The 16,090-nt window shown below is 44.2% G+C and overlaps 2 protein-coding genes across 2 annotated transcripts; both read left to right on the top strand.

Annotated features, from left to right (window-relative positions):
- LOC145423814 (uncharacterized) lies at nucleotides 1–2,367 on the top strand. Its single transcript, XM_080296693.1, has 2 exons — nucleotides 1–154; nucleotides 1,758–2,367. Exons 1-2 carry the CDS (start codon nucleotides 82–84, stop codon nucleotides 2,117–2,119), a joined length of 435 nt encoding a protein of 144 aa, XP_080152819.1. The 5' UTR covers nucleotides 1–81; the 3' UTR covers nucleotides 2,120–2,367.
- Nucleotides 2,368–8,541: 6,174 nt separating this feature from the next.
- On the top strand, nucleotides 8,542–15,730 carry LOC113015046 (uncharacterized). Its single transcript, XM_080296472.1, has 10 exons — nucleotides 8,542–8,764; nucleotides 9,454–9,729; nucleotides 10,485–10,733; nucleotides 11,327–11,416; nucleotides 11,602–11,706; nucleotides 14,123–14,188; nucleotides 14,501–14,578; nucleotides 14,685–14,735; nucleotides 14,943–15,011; nucleotides 15,134–15,730. Exons 1-10 carry the CDS (start codon nucleotides 8,542–8,544, stop codon nucleotides 15,202–15,204), a joined length of 1,278 nt encoding a protein of 425 aa, XP_080152598.1. The 3' UTR covers nucleotides 15,205–15,730.
- Nucleotides 15,731–16,090: the final 360 nt, after the last annotated feature.

Here is a 16,090-nt window from a genome sequence, read left to right as displayed (position 1 = left end):
TGGCTTCTTGTGTGAGGACACAGCAGAGTATTTAAAGCTCAGAGCGATGCAGCGAGCGGTCATTTCTAGTCTCGGTGCTTCATGTGCTTCTGTGCCAGGATGAGGGTGAAAGTCTTCAGCTGCCTGTTAGTTTTCGTTCTGGGCTGCAATGCAGGTAAGGAGCTGTTCATACTTTTACAAGCCACACACACACACACACACACGTAAACGTTGGCAGTTGTCACATAACTTCATTCATAAAGGCTCACCATTTCTTTGACACCTGTATGGTGTAAATTATAATTAGATATTTGAATTTTGGTCCCTTGGAGCTTCACAAACCTCCCATGGATGAAGCCTGAAAGCGTATCTATCCTTTGTGATGATTATGAATTGAAAAACACAGAATATAGACCGAGGGTTTCTGACAGCGCACTAGTGTTTAATGTCGTTCTGTGGTTTCTGCATATTGTCCATCATGTTGCAGATATTGAATGATATGTTGGATTGGTGCAGCTGCAGGGTGGACTGTACTACGAAGGATATTCAACAACTAAACCTAAAGCCCACCTCAGACGGATGTCAGTTTGCAACTTTGCCTGTTAAGCTGGGCTGTGTTTCAGTCCTCACACCACACATGCAGAACTGAAATGGTCAGGGTTGACTGCATTTTTAAAGAAAATATTGTTTAATTTTCAGGACTGATGGACACAGCATGTTTGGGCACTTCTGTCAGAATAGAAAAGAAAATCATTTGAGAAAGTGTGAAGGTGAGAGGCCAGTAGAGAGGCTCGGAGACGCTTTCAGACTGCCTCCAAGAGATTCTGACAGGCGACCCGGGAGGGGGGGACGGTGCTCTACCAGCACTGTTTACAGTGCGGTGGGAGTGCTGCTGACTGCGACTGGGGATATTGTCAGGTGGTGTAAGGAATCCTTAATCCCACGGACACGTCTTCTGTAGAGGAAGCAGAGTTTGGGGACGAGGACGGCTCCTGGCAGGGCCTCTGGCTGGATGAGATTCATCCTGATTCCTGAAGGCTCTGGATGTGGTGGGGTCGCTTGGCTGGCATGTGTGGAGATCAGGGGCAGTGCCTTTGGATTGGCAGACCAGGGTGATGGTTCCCATCTTTAAGAAAGTGTGCTCCAACTATAGGGAGATCACACTCCTCAGCTTTCCTGGGGAAGTCTATGCTGAGGTGCCAGAAAGGAAAGTACTACATCCTTATTCTCACTTATGGTCACGAGCTGTGGGGTAGTGACCAAAAGAACAAGATCGCAGATACGAGCAGCGGAAATGAGCTTCCTCCAGAGTGTGGCTGGCCTCTGCCTTAGAGATAGGGTGAGGAGTAGAGCTGCTGCTCCTCCACATTAAAAGGAGCCCATTCGGGCATCTGACAAGGATGCCTCGTGGGCGCCTCCTGGGTGAGGTGTTGTCCAACTGGGAGGAGGCCCTGGGGCAGACCCGGATACGCTGGAGAGATCATGTCTCTCGGCTGGCCTTAGTGTTTTCCTGGGAAAGCAGGTGGCTGAGGAGAGGGAGGCCTGGGCTTCTCTGCTTGGCCCCCCGCGACCCGGCCTAAGCAGAAAAAACGGACGGATCACCGTTGAGTCCATTCATAATCAGGTTGCTTCATAATTTAAGATTTTAAAAAATTCAGTTTTGAGAGCAAAATGAATGTTGTCCTTGCTTAAACATCACCAGGTAAACAGGACTTTCCTATTGAATTATTGCTACAAATTCCATCTGTAATAATTTAATGTCATGCTGTGTCTCACAGGAATAATCCAGAGAGTGATCCAACAGAAGGAGTCCATCGCTCTGCCCTGTCCTGGCTCAGTGGAGGGTAAAGTGACGTGGAGCAGAGAGAGCGAAGGACGGAGGGTTGACCTGCTGGTAGTTGATGGTGACAGAGACATCAGACTCGTTCCTGACCCACACAAACGCTTCAGCTCATTGGCAGATAAATCGCTCTACGTTTTCAAGGCCACTCGCTCAGAGACTGGAAAGTACTTCTGTAACAATGAGCTGGCTGCAGAGCTGACGGTGACACCATCAGGTGGCAAAGAGAGAGGAGTGAGCAACAACTCGACAGAAGTGAAGGAAACTGTCTCCATCGGTCAGACGTTCAGTCAAATATAACTTTACAGCCTCACATCCATATATTTAAGACTTTTATGAATGTATATTTGAAAGTATCCTGTGTTTCTGTTAATATTATATGTGTTGCTGCAGCAAAAACAATATTTAACATTCCCTCTGAGACTGTAAGCATTAAGAACGCTCTGATGGGAACGTCACTTCACTTTTGTTGGATTTTTGGAGTTCAAAACTGAACAAAACATTTGTGTTTTACAGATTTTGAGGATCAGATAAATCCTTTTATTAAACAATAATGTCAGTCTGTGATTAATGTTTCATACAGCGCTGTGTAGCTCTCACTCACACACTGCATCCCCAAATCAGCGCTCCACCCTGAGAGTCCGATGCTCAGATAAATATGATAAATGTTTTCAGCTCACAGCTCACAGCAGGTAGAAAACCACCATAGATATACTTTGAACATCACACAGGCCTCCCTATTGGATAGTTCCATCCTGCAGTAACCAATCATCTGTATCAGCTGCACAACAAGGTTTTAATGCCACATGACCGCCGGAGGGCGCCAAAGTAAAACCGTCGAGTGGTTAATGTGTCAACAATGTGTCATCGTGTGACTCAGCAGTAATTTCCCTCAAAATAACAACAAATGCAGTTTGAATAATTTTATATTTTAACCCTCGTGTGGTGTTCGTATTTTTGTTACTCAGCCAGTGTTCATGAGTCTGGTGGACCCGCCAGAGGTTTGGCTTTCCAAACTAACACTATCAAACAATTTTGTGTTAAATTACTCAACAGATGTTTACTTCATCCCAATAACAAGACATATGAACAGCAAACACGGTTATTTCTTCCCTTTGCCTTTGTTAGATCGCATTTATGAATTAATGTGCTTCTCGTTTCTTTTTTTTTTATATATAAAATGTTATAAAAAAATAAAATCAGTTATAATCAAGTGGAGTGAGTGGAAAGACAACACATTTACACATGAAGCAACGTGTTTCACAACTAGATGGGATCAGCTGCTCATCAATGGTGACATTAGGCCCAGGGTTGTGAAACAGGGGAGGTGGTGCATCGACTATCCCACACTGTCCTGATGGCAGCTAGCTTGTCTCTCTGCTGTCGAGCTGGTCTGTCGTCTCGGTTAAAAACAGATAATCCTGGAAATTTTGTGGAAGTTTTCCAGAGACACTGATGCACGGAAAAGTTCTGCATCCCACGGGGATTCTGTGGATTCCCCTTTGGACCTGAAAACTCCTGCGAGGATAAGAACCCCAAAGTAGGCCTGTAGATGAATTTGGTCCATCTGCTTCCACTACTCTCCAAAAACACACCTTCCTTCTAAATTACTGAAATCCAGAATAATTTTCTGGATGGAATCTGGGATGAAAAGCTCAAATGAAAACTTGATGTCCTGCACATGACCGTGTTGGTCCTGGTTGCACCCTTATCACATTTGCAGCTCTGCAGGGTGGCTCATTTCTTGGGCAAGAAGACCATTCAGTTTCACCAGTTATTGACATCCATATTTCTTCACTTGCTGTCTGGTGGGCTTGTTCTGGTCCTGGAGCTGGCAGCAGATGGGGTACTCGTCTTTGTTTTGTTACTAAATGGCGCTCAGCCTCATCCTCTTCTTCAAAGTCACTGTCAGACTGAAAATTCAGAAATGTGATCCTCATATTCTGAAACCTCTTCTTCTACAACCATGTTGCTGTCGGCTCAGGCTGCTGGCAGATACAACTTTCTGTTTTTCTTTGCATCTAAAGAACAACTGAAAGCATCATAGGCCTTTCTGCCATATGCAAATGATGCTGCTGCAGCAGAATGGCAGTGTTTAAGTGGAGCTATAAGAGCAGGAATTCATGCTTTCTGTGCTTCTGGTGGCAACGTGTTTGTGTTTCACGCTGTAGGCGTCCTCCTAATACACACTGACCTTTAACCAGTGCAAACAAGTATCAGTGTCAGAGGGAATAACACAAAAACACACAGCAAAGAGCACAAACCAGCTCGTTCTATTTATAGTTCACACATCAGAGAGAAAGAAGTTTGAAGTGTAGCTGTGAAACACCATCGTGCACACGGACGTCTGCAAACTGTTTCAAGTTTCATTGTCAATGACAGAAAACGGTGTAGCAACACGTACCTGTAATCAGTGATGGGAAGGTTACTGTTAAAATGTATCCCACTACAGATTACAGATTACATTCTGAATACTTTGGATTACTTAATATATGATCATGCTTTTTACAGCTACATGAATGTGATTTATTACTATTACTGAAGGCTACTCTCCACACCAACACCAGCTAGATTCAAATCTTAATATAAATGAGTAACAGTAGGTGGACATTAGGTAAGGCTGCACTTTTTGCAGCGATCTCATGTAGAAAACTATTCCACGCGTATATAAAACAGGTCCGCGGCTCCGAAGCGTAGTAAAGGGACCTCTGGCTAATACGTCGGGTTCGTGTCGGCTCGTAGCTGAAAACTAGCTTTACTTTGTTGTCTGGGTCACTTTGCTAGCAGAGACAGAGAGAGGCGTTGAAAGGCTGCTGCAACAGGACTTATTGTTTCAGAGGAAACAGGAACACGGTGTACAGTCGAGTCTTAACAGCTTACTCACAGCTGGGCTCGTCAGGCTGCAGTGGTTATTATTATATTTACATGCTTCCAGCTCCCGTTTCTGCTCAGTGACAGCTCCTACTTTTCCTTTTTCTCCCTCACTCACAGACACATCACGGGTCCATCCTCCCTGCAGCACAGACTACACTGCCCATCAGGCTTTAGGGCGATGCCTGTAACACTTCCTGTTGCCTTCATATTAAATATATTTTTTGAACAATAATTCTTATAAATATTTCTTCACGTCATTATGCAGGCACAAGTACAGGTGACATGGGCGGCGAGAGTGAGACACAAACATTACAGCCTCTTATTGTGTGTTTTCTTTGGGTTTCCACCGTTCTGGGATTCTGGGCTGGTGCTCCCTCTGGTGGTCACTGGTGTTAGTGTTCCTCTGTCTCGTCAGGTTAATCAGGTCCAGCTGTGTCTCCCACCTGTGTGTGATTTCCCAGTGTCCCTCTGTGTGTATGGGTGTGCTCGTTACTGTCTGTGAATCCACTGTGTGCTCTCCCTGCTGTCCTCCCTTCGTGTTCAGGTTTGCTGTTCTATAGTTTAGTTTCTCCCAGTTTGGATTATTATTAAGTTCTGTTTTTGCCACTTTGTGTTCTGTCATTTATAATAAATCTCCATCGCATCTCTGTAACTGCATGCGAGTCCTTTTTCCCACACACCAGACCACTGCTGCGCCAGCTGTGACAAACACTGCCCGCAATGAAATTCTTACACTTGTGTTCCCCAACTTTACACGGACATATAGGAAGTATACAGGTGTGTTAAAGAAAATAATAATATTAAAATAAAAAAGCCTGAAAGTATTAAAATATTAATAGTTTAATATTTACAGTTTGTGCAAAAACTGTGCAGTGAGGCTTTAAAGTGGCATTGTTTAAAATGACAGTGTGTAGAGTCCAGTAGTTTGTAATGGTGTGTATCGAATGTCAGCAGTTCAAAAGCCTGATGGCTTGTGGGTAAAAACTGTCCCTGTGTGTGGTAGTGCGGGTCTGGATGCTCCTGAGCCGCCTGCGTCGTCCTCATGCAGCGCTGTCTGCAGAGATGCTGCATGGCTGCACGTTCAGTCCTGGTGATGCTGTGCTGACCTCACCACCCTCTGCAGAGCTTTGCAGTCCAGAGTATTACAGCTGCATCAATGGTGCATCGACAGAAGTTCTTATTATATTTTAAAAAATAATAATTCTGGGGTTCATGCTGAATCTTCTCAGGCGCCGCAGGAAGAAGAGCCGCTGTCTTGCTGCTCTTGTGATCACACCAACATGTTGTGACCAGCTCAGATCCTCGCTGATGTTGATGCCTCTGAAGCAGCTGACTCTCTCCACCTCTGCTCCTTCGATGTGGATGGGGGTGTGGCCTCCTCTCTGCAGTCTGCTGTAATCCACGATGAGCTCCTGGTTTTGCTGACGTTGAGCAGCAGGTTGTTGTCGCGGCGCCGTGATGTCGGGGCTCTCACCTCTGCCCTGTATGCCGTCTCATCTCCATCAGAAATGCAGCTGATGATGGTGGTGTCATCTGCAAATTGGATGATGGTGTTGGAGCTGTGTGTTGCTGTACAGTCGTGTGTGAACAGGGTGTACAGCAGGGGGCTGAGCACACATCCATGGGGGGCACCTGTGCTGAGTGTGGATGAGGTGATGCTGCCGATGCGAACCACCCGAGGTCTGGCTGTCAGGAAGTCCAGGATCCAGCTGCACAGGGAGGAGCCGATGTTCAGGTCACAGAGTTTCATGACAAGTCTGGATGGTATGATGGTGTTGAAGGCGGAGCTATAGTCTATGAACAGAATCCACACATATGTGTTTTTCTGCAACTTCCTCTGAATAGAACAGAATAGAAGAGGCCTTTATTGTCATTGCACATGTACAACGAAATAAAGTACAAGACTGTGGTTTAAAAATGTGAATTTGTTAACAGTTAGCAGGTAAATCAGTCACTGCCTTCACACAAACATAGACTGAGTCATGATGTTGCACAGAGCATTCGGGAAGAGACGGGAACGCAAACACACAGCAGGCTGAACGGGAACAATGAGGTGGGCCAGCCAATCAGAAAGAAGCAAGGGCCGATCACACCAACTCAGAGCACTGCTGGCCAGAAGCATCCCAGAAGCAGTTCACCGTAAACTCACGTCGATTTTCAAAATAAAAGTCCTGCCACAACTTCCTGTCACACAACAGGTGTTTTCCCAGTTTGTAAGAGCCACCTCACACACTGGGAAACCGAACAGGTGCACGCAGCAATGAATTTTGTTCACTCAGATTCAGCTTTTCTCTGCTCAAAATAAATTTCTCCTCAAAATGCAACACTTGCACCTGCAAACTTTTTTTACGTGCGCTCAGAATAGTGGCACGAAAATAACGCCAGACCCTTCCCTCCCCTTTTGCACAGTCGAGGAGCGTGTCAGGAGACATTTCACTGCATGTTGTACTTATGCATGTGGCAAATTAAGAATCTTGAATCTTGCCCACTGTGGGCCTGTTTTTGTTTGTTTTTTTACTTTTAGCCACTCCCACATAAGGGCGTCACCACACAGTCGATTTGGCAGATTTTTACACCAATTGTGCTTCTTGATATTAGCAGAAAGGGACTTCTGTTTCCTTGCACACTCAAACCAGGGGAGTCAAACATGTACTCTTCTACAAAAACCCTTTGTGTTATATGTGTTTCCTCTCAGCAAACCCACTGTGGGTGAGCCAGAGACGATGACGGGGTCCTGCAGAGTAAAACTAATGTGGAGCTTGCAAAAGCTAGGGTACTTGCTGTCGACCCTGTGAGGGCGCGTTCGGGGGTTTGCTCACACACGGCCCTACGGCTCACCCACAGCTACCCACTGTGGGCGTGCACAGGCATGCGTGCCAGGCTTTACACAGTGTGTCTATAAACTGAAGCAGTTATCTCACAGCGGCTGCTGATCCACGAGCACCAAACAATTAGCATAATTGTGACATGCATCTGACAAAGCAGCATGAAGATGAGAATGCACTGCAGGAAACTAACAAAATAAAACAGGAAGTACGGTGGGACACGGGAGGAAATGGAGGCGCTATAAACGCAAAGTCATATCGCGTTCAAACATTAAAGAAGCAGGACGTCAGGACTGTGGAGTCTAGAGACAGAGTTTCTGATGAGCTGCTGCTCGTGTTGAAGAAAGAATAGTTATCAGGTCCATCGTCAGCAGGAAGTGGAAGCAAACATTCGTGCATATTAATGTTCCTGCTGTGTGTGTGTGTGTGTGTGTGTGTGTGTGTGTGTGTGTGTGTGTGTGTGTGTGTGTGTGTGCATTTACTCTGGTACATTTACCGTTTCCTCTAGCTTGTGTCCAGAGTCACATAGACTGTATATGAATGATGGACATGGCTGCTTCTACTGTGATAGGTGCAATCAAGCTACGCTGCAGTCACGTTGACTAAATGCTTGTCAGTCACATGATGGAGCGTAGCTGCTTCATCACAAATGAAACAGACTTGAATCTGATGCTTGAAGTTTTCTCTGCGTCTTTCTTTTACGAAGCCTGCTGAAGCAGTTGTTCTGAATTGGTTCCATATAAACTGAATTGGATTAAAAGTTATTCATAGAAACACTAAAGTTATGTGTAGAGCGTTTACTGGGATCCCCATACGCTTCACAGGAGTCGCCCCCTGGTGGCTGATATAAATAATGCGGTTTTAAAGAGTTTGAAACCACAAGGGCTTCTTCAAACTTCCCCATCTTTTATATACAGTCTGTGATTTGGGTCCATAATGATTTAAGGCGCTGGTTTTAACGAGTATCTGTTTCCAGTCAACGACAACATAAAAATGTCCCCATTTAAATGTTAACATTGAAACATGTTCATAGACTATAAAAGGAGCATCTGTTACCTCTTACCCACAAACAAGTTTGTGTTTGTAAAGCTGTGTGGTTACGAGCAGCAGGAGGAAGAACAGACGTGTTCAGTTCCTGTTCTCAGATCACACAGGAACTGTTCAGACACTTCGCACTGTGTGAGGATGAAGGTGAACATCTTCTGCTTCCTGTTGGCCTGCACTCTGGGCTCTAATGTCGCTGCAGGTGAGACTCTTTCACTCTATTCACATTTACATATTTATAGTTTACATATGAGACTCAGATAATAAAAGCTGTGAAGTTCAGTGTGAGACTGTGTGCTTGGATAAAGGTGTGACCGCAGCTCAAAGTGTGCGACGCATCACAATTTTTATCTCACTGACTGTAAATCTGTCATAAAATTATCCCTCAGTTATTTTACAGATGAACGAAGCCATTTTGTTCGGACTATAAAACGTTAGAAAAGACTGAGTGCTTCATACGACAGTTCAACCTCCAATCAGGAAATTAGTGTTTCCTGATTGAAGCTGCGATCATGAAACATCAGTACTAAAACAGCTGAGTGACATGTCGGTGCCGCTCCATTTCCAGCCTCACATCCTTCAAAGAAGCTTCATTATTACAGACAGTCTGACCACAGTGGACAGAAATCATGCTTGTGCTGTTACTCTGTCAGATATCGGCCTGGTTGGTGATTTTTAGTTCTGTATATGAATCTTGGATGATTGGCAGCTTTGAAATTCTTCCTTCACTGATCATGTAACAAAGTTTAACTTCATGAAACTTTGGGATCAAAGCATTAAGGAACGCTCCAGTTAATGTCAGTCTAGACGTGTGATGTTACCGTGTGATGTTACCGTGTATCCACAGCGTCTGAAGGTTTATGTGATTCTGAAAACTGTTTGTTTTTGCAGGTTTGACCCATGAAGGAGTTAAGGAGGGGACGCAGGTCACTCTGCCCTGTCCTCACTCTGTGGAGGGTGGAGTGAGGTGGAGCAGAGAGAGTGGAGGAAGCAGAGCTGACATACTCACTGTTGGAGACGGAGACAAAAAACACATCAATGATCCACAGAAACGATACAGTTCACAGGCTGACGGGGTTCTGATCGTCCTCAGAGCTGCTCCCTCAGACTCTGGCAGATACTTCTGTGACCATGAAGCAGCTGTGGAGCTGACAGTGATCCCATCAGGTAACATCAAACATTTTAACAGTTGACCTGTTTAAAAATCACGCGTCTTCCATAAAAAAACAATAACTGACTCAAACAAATTCAGTGAGAATGAAAAGCTGCATTTCAGACGTGTTTTTAACTTTAGTTGCAGCTTTGTTTTGTCACATGTGCTTCCTGTTACTGTCGATGAGTTTCTATAAAGTAATAACTGTAATGTTCTTCATGTGTAACCTCACATGCTGCAGTAACCAGTGAGCAGCTACATAATAATAAAAGTCTTATCTCTGCTCTCTGTAAACTCAAACCAGTGTATCTGAACTTCAGCTGATACGATCACACTGAAGCATTTTTGGGTTTTTGTGCAGTGACCGACTTTATGTTGACGATGTCATTCTGTCTTTGCTTTGACATCAAAAACCTAAAACGCCAGCAGAGATAACCGGTATCATCAGAGCGCAGAGTTCCTGTTTGAAGTGGCGGCTCGGGCCAGCTTCACACAGCCTGTAGTAGCTGTGTGCTGCCACCAGAGGGCAGTGCGCAGATATACTGTGTGGACTCGTGTCTGTCTGTGCTGTTGTTGCTGCCTGAGCTCCAGTTTGATGGAAACAGATAAATAGAAATGGATGAAGTGAAACAGTGAAAACAATGAACGCTGTCGGCTGCAGCCCTCTCTGTGCTCCCTGTCCTCCTCTTTCCTGTTGACGTCCACCTTTAAACCAATCAGCACGTTGGAAAGAATCACTTTAATGATAAATGTCATTAATTCTTCACAGGAACAACAATAGTGAGTGTTGCAGAGAGGAGCAGCATCACTCTGAACTGTTCTCATGATGTTGGAGGATCAGCTGTTCCCACGTGGAGACGAGACTCTGGAGAAATAAATGAAGGAAGGATTTCTGTTTCCACGGACGACACAACATTACGTATAAGAGAAGCTGAGCCTGCTGACTCTGGACTGTACTACTGTGATGGAGAACCAGCTGCTTATCTGAATGTGACCAAAGGACAGAGATCTGACAGAGGTGAGACACATGAACCCAAAAGTAACACAGAAATGTTTTTGTAGAGTTTCCTCTGTTTTCTGCCGCTCTCTGCAACAGTCGCCGACCACCGGCTATCCCGCCATGTCGCTGCTGCAGTCTCTCATGCTCTACCTCTAGCCCCCTTCATCTGCCCCGCCAGGTCCTCTTATTGGCCTACGGTGGCCAAGGGCGAACCCTGATTGGTCACAGTCTTATAACTGGCATGCCTGGAAGTCTTCCGGCAACACGTCAACAATATACACAATAAAAGCATGCAATGAAACTGTACGAATAAAACACTGGACATTATTAAAGATTAAAAACGATGAAACACAGCAACTCATGCACAAATGCTTAAAAACACAAAGTTAAAACATGTCAGCTTCACCGCGTGACATTAATCAGCATCAGTCAGACAGCATCCAATCATTGTTCACAAATCACAAGATGTTATGTGAAATTCTTCAGTTCAGTTTTTTACTTTGTTTGTATGTGGAGTTTGTTTTTAACCAACTCGTACATTTAAAGTTCAATCGTTGATTTTTAAGCTGTTATTTTTTATGTATCTATATTTTCTTTTTTCTGTACTTAAGATAATAAGACAACAAAAACAACAACAACACCTACTGCTACAACTCATACAGCATCAGTAACACCTGCATCACCCCCCGATGCTCCATCAGGTATGATTGCATCAAAGAATCTAACGAGTGCAGTTGAACAGATTTAAATGTAAACATGTTCATCTCTTCTGGCCTGTAGCATAAATGACCTTTAGAGTGAGGTCTGATGTGTTTATATATTAAATATTACAGAGAGTCCATGTATGTGATGCATGATCCGTGTTCATCACTCTGACCTTGTCCAGCTTTTCCAGTGCAGAGTTTCCTGATAGGAACTGGTCTTCTTCTTCTCTCCATCTTCATCCTCATCACTGCCTGCTTCATGTGGAGATGCAGGTCCAGCAGACGAGGTGAGTAAAGAGAAACATGACCAGAATCTGTGGTTTACATGACTTATTCATTGGTTTAGACATGTTAGTCGCATCATTCTCACATATCTGCTGTGGTCCAGTTTAGCTTCCTTCACTCGGTTCTTTTGAAGAAATCAGAAAGGTCACAGGAGACGTATCAGTGAGGTTTAAAAACTATGTAGTGACTTCCTAACAGCTGTTCCTCGTTCCTTCTTCGATGGACTGTCTTCGGTTTTATTCAGGATCTCCTTTGAACCTCTCCACCAGTGGATTCAGGTTGTATCTGACCTCTGTTACCAACTTCTATGACATTCACGGCAGCTTCCCACCACAGTGTTGTCTGCACCCGCTGGGTGCTGCATCCCAGCTGGTCTGCTATGGAATGAGATTCATGTAATAACAAATGGCATCAGCCGGGCTCTGCTTTGTCTTCTGTAACTTATTCAGAAAGAAGAAGCTCGACGTCTGACAGGCACACGTAAACGAGACCATACTTCCCCCGTTATGGCTTCCAGTACGTTTTAGGATCGACTTTTACAGACAGGCAAGCAGAAGCGATGCCCCCCACCACCCCAACCCCAATTACACATGCAAACAAAGGATCCTCCTCCACTATTCACCTATTTAACAAGATAAATTCAATAAGATTAAAACATACTGCACTCCTTCCTGGCTGAAGAATTGTAAAATCTAAGTACTGCCACAGTTGAATAAATACCTACTTTATTACCCCAGAATATTAAGTACATCTTAAATACTTTATATTCTGTTTAAGGCCCTACATTACACACAGCAATCAGCTAATGCTAGCTGGTGCAGGTAGTAACTGACCTCAGAACAGTGAAGCAGCAGCTTGCCTCTCATGCTGCTCTCCCATCAGTTTACTGTTAAAGTCACAGCAGTTTAAACGCAATGTAAATGTGCACACAGGAAGAAGCTGCAGCCTCTCAGCTCGCCAGCTTCATTCAGTGTGAGCAGGACAGACAGACGCCCTCTGACACACTTTGCTACGAGTCTGAAATAAGTGCAGCTTTTAGTGACAGTAGCCAACTGTGGCCACAAGATGGCAGTAATTCAAAGGATGTATGTACAAACCAAGGAGCTCTGAGAGGAGAGATCGCTTTGGTTTGTTTTTTCATTCATGTCTGTTCTTAGATTTGCCTGTCCTGACGTAACACCTCTGTCCTAACACATCTCTGATGCTGGTCGAAGCAGAGGAGACTGGGCCTTTGCTGTGGTGGTTCTGCACTTTGGAGCAGTCTGCCTCCAACACTCGACACTCTGTAAAACTTTAAAATGTGACTCAGTTTTGATGCTTTTCTTTTCTTGGTGTTCCTTGTTTTTTCTATTTTCCTGCTTCTTTTCAGCTCTGCCTTGATTCCATTCACACAATTTATTTAATCTCATAAATTAGATTTTTAGAAAGTTTAATCTCAGCCTCACTTGTGTCCTGACCTGTAGGTAACAGGTCAGGACACATCACAGTTTAGCGGTGCCCCCTCAGACTGCTGGATTCCTGGACTGAGTAGTTTCAGATGACTGCCCGTCTGCAGCTGCTCACTTCATGCTCTGTGTGAAACAAGCCGTTCTTACTGGTCAGCCTCCTGTGAATAAGAGTGTTTTAGAGCAGAGTGAAGCCTGGGCTTTTAGCTCACAGGGTTATTGAATATCATGAACATCCACCGTTGGAACAGCATAGATTACAGGACCAGAAAAGGCTTTTTCAGTCCACACGTACAATTATGAGCAGAGGCGCTGCTGTAAATGCTGACATCTGTGTGACATGTGTCCTCTTCTGTTCATCAGCCTGTCAAAGTAAAGCATTTGCTCACAGCTGCAGTCACACTGTGTTTTGGTACTTTTAAGATAAGAGCAGGTTTATCAAATTCTAGATCAGTGTCATTAGCTAAACCAATCAATCAATCAATCAATATTTTTTATTATAGCACATTTAAAAAGGACAGTGTCCATCAAACACAAGGTAGCAAAGCAGATTACAACAAAGGCAACAAAAACAGTTAAAAACCATTAAAAGCAGTTATAGTTACAGTTACACGGCACAGATGCAGACCAGCTGGAAGTCCAAACTAATTTGTTTCAGAAGCTCGATGGAACAGGTGAGTTTTTAAGCGTGATTTAAACGATTGAATGGAATCTGACATGCGGACATCGACAGGAAGATTATTCCAGAGTTTGGGTGCGGCAATTGCAAAAGCTCGGTCACCTCTAGTCTTTCGTCGGGGCCTTTGTTGCACTAAGAGCAGTTGGTTAGAGGATCTGAGCGCTCTCTTGGGGCTCTACACGTCGAGGAGGTCTAACAGCTAAAAGATTGTTAATAATGCTGTCACAGCTAGACGTCATCACAGGCAGCGTGTTTTAAACTTTAAAGCAGGAGCTGACTCTGATCTGTCTGCAGGGACTGACGAACAGCTCCACGTCTATGATGAGATACCAGCTGGAGCAGAACTTCATCTTATAAATGGTGAGAGTGAAGCAGCTGTGACAGTTTGAAGGACCTGCAGTTCAAAAAAGCGCCGCTCCGACAGCCAAACCCATCTGTTCTCTGATTGGATAGTTACATTTGTGATTGACATGACATTGGCCAATCAGATGAAAGGAAGAAAAACAGGGTCAAAATTCGTACTTGTAACTTGAAACTTGAGTGCAGAGTTTCACACGTATTTTTTGGCTAAGTCCACACACAAATTCTTTTTACTCATCATGTCACTGAACACTGTGAATATGAACACAAGTAAAAATGATGCAAACTCTTACTGAGACTTGTTGTTGACAGGAGGATCAAACCACAGTGATGCCACATACGACACCATCGCTGAGCTGCCACAGACTGGAAACGACACCAGTAACACCTGTGCTGCACTGAGCCTTCACAGTCACATGATCTAAGCAAACCTTCTGCTGACACTTCATCTCCTTCCACCTTCATGCTGCATCTAATCAAAATATTTCATTTACAGATTTTCCACATTCCTTGACTGCTTCCACTTTCCATGCTGGAAATAATAAAGGTAACTTTAATTCTTGCTTCTGATTTGGACGGGTACTAAAAGAGCCACACATGAGTTATTTTTGGATAACCCAAAATTATTTTGTGTGATCAAACTTTTGGATCTGGTGTCTTCTAAAGCTGAAAATGTTGATTTGTTGTGTGTAACAGCTTAAAACTGGACTGTTACTTGGATCTGATGAAGACTATTTGATAAACATTTTAACAGGAGGATCAAACCACAGTGATGCCACATACGACACCATCGCTGAGCTGCCACGGACTGGAAACACGACCGGTAACACCTGAGCTGCCACTCAGCACCTCATTTTACACAAACTCATGGTGAACACGCCAAACCTGCACAGGTGTGTTTGTTACACACAACCCACTCAGACTGATGATGTTTATGATCCACAGGTTCTTCACAGCCCGTCAACAACACGTATGTCTTACTGGAGAAACCCAAGAAGCAGGCCGGACCGGTGTAGCTTCACCTGAATGTCCTGCCGTCAGGAACAGTCTGCACAGCACAGATGTTCATGGGAACATGTAACATGCATATGTCGAGATTATTCTGAATTATTGTGAAAAGCTGTGTGTGTTACTGTTAGTCGTAATACAATCTGAAAACATGAATACAAAAAAAGCAAACAGTCCTGAACGCTGTCATCAGGTGAAATGTTGCTCTGATGTTTTTAACATGTTGACAGTACAGATGTGTGTGTGCTGTAAGACTGTAAATACATTCATTTAGGAAATTAAGGCAATAAAATGTCATGAAATTGTTTTTAGAGCCTGTTTCTACAGTGGAATTCATCATCAGAGCGACTTTTTTAATCATGTTAAATGACATCAAATGAATGTTTTTATGAACCATTATTGGTGATTACATGTTTGGGAGGTTTACTCAAAGTAATTCTAATGAGAATGCCAACAGAGACCCGGCCTCTGAGAACAGAGAAGTCAATGAGACTTTTTACCTGGATTAAATAAATAAAAGCGTTGTTGGTTAAATCATAAGTGTTTGTTTTTCAGAGGGATTTGGATATATGTAACTATGCAGATCTTCATCTTTGAGGTTAGGCTCCTCCAGACGCTCGCCTGAGGCAGGTGGATCCCTGCTCCTAAAGTTCAGACATCTTTACACTCTGCTCTGTTCTTCAGCACCAGCACTGTAAGCCTCATAAAAGCAGATCATGAGTAAAGTGTAATTAAAAAGAGGGCCAGGTCGCCGCATTACAGCCAGCACGGCTACGTGAATGGCCCTACCGACTGTGACCTACGAAGCCCACAACCCTCCATCGAGATGCCTACGTGAGTGATGTGTTGTTCTGAGGGAGGGGGTGAGCAGGTGCCCCCACCACAGCAGCCCTG

Source organism: Astatotilapia calliptera, chromosome 22 (genome assembly GCF_964374335.1).
Source record: "Astatotilapia calliptera chromosome 22, fAstCal68.1, whole genome shotgun sequence".
NCBI lineage: Eukaryota > Metazoa > Chordata > Actinopteri > Cichliformes > Cichlidae > Astatotilapia > Astatotilapia calliptera.
The sequence above is the reverse complement of the archived record's forward strand: the minus strand, read 5'-3'. Positions and strand labels throughout refer to the sequence as shown.

Coding starts and splice junctions, on each gene's coding strand:
- LOC145423814 (XM_080296693.1), top strand. CDS start 82: ATGTGCTTCTGTGCCAGGATGAGGGTGAAAGTCTTCAGCTGCCTGTTA. Junction 155..1,757: donor CGTTCTGGGCTGCAATGCAG/GTAAGGAGCTGT, acceptor TGTGTCTCACAG/GAATAATCCAGAGAGTGATC.
- LOC113015046 (XM_080296472.1), top strand. CDS start 8,542: ATGTTCATAGACTATAAAAGGAGCATCTGTTACCTCTTACCCACAAAC. Junction 11,417..11,601: donor ACCCCCCGATGCTCCATCAG/GTATGATTGCAT, acceptor GACCTTGTCCAG/CTTTTCCAGTGCAGAGTTTC. Junction 15,012..15,133: donor ACGGACTGGAAACACGACCG/GTAACACCTGAG, acceptor TATGATCCACAG/GTTCTTCACAGCCCGTCAAC.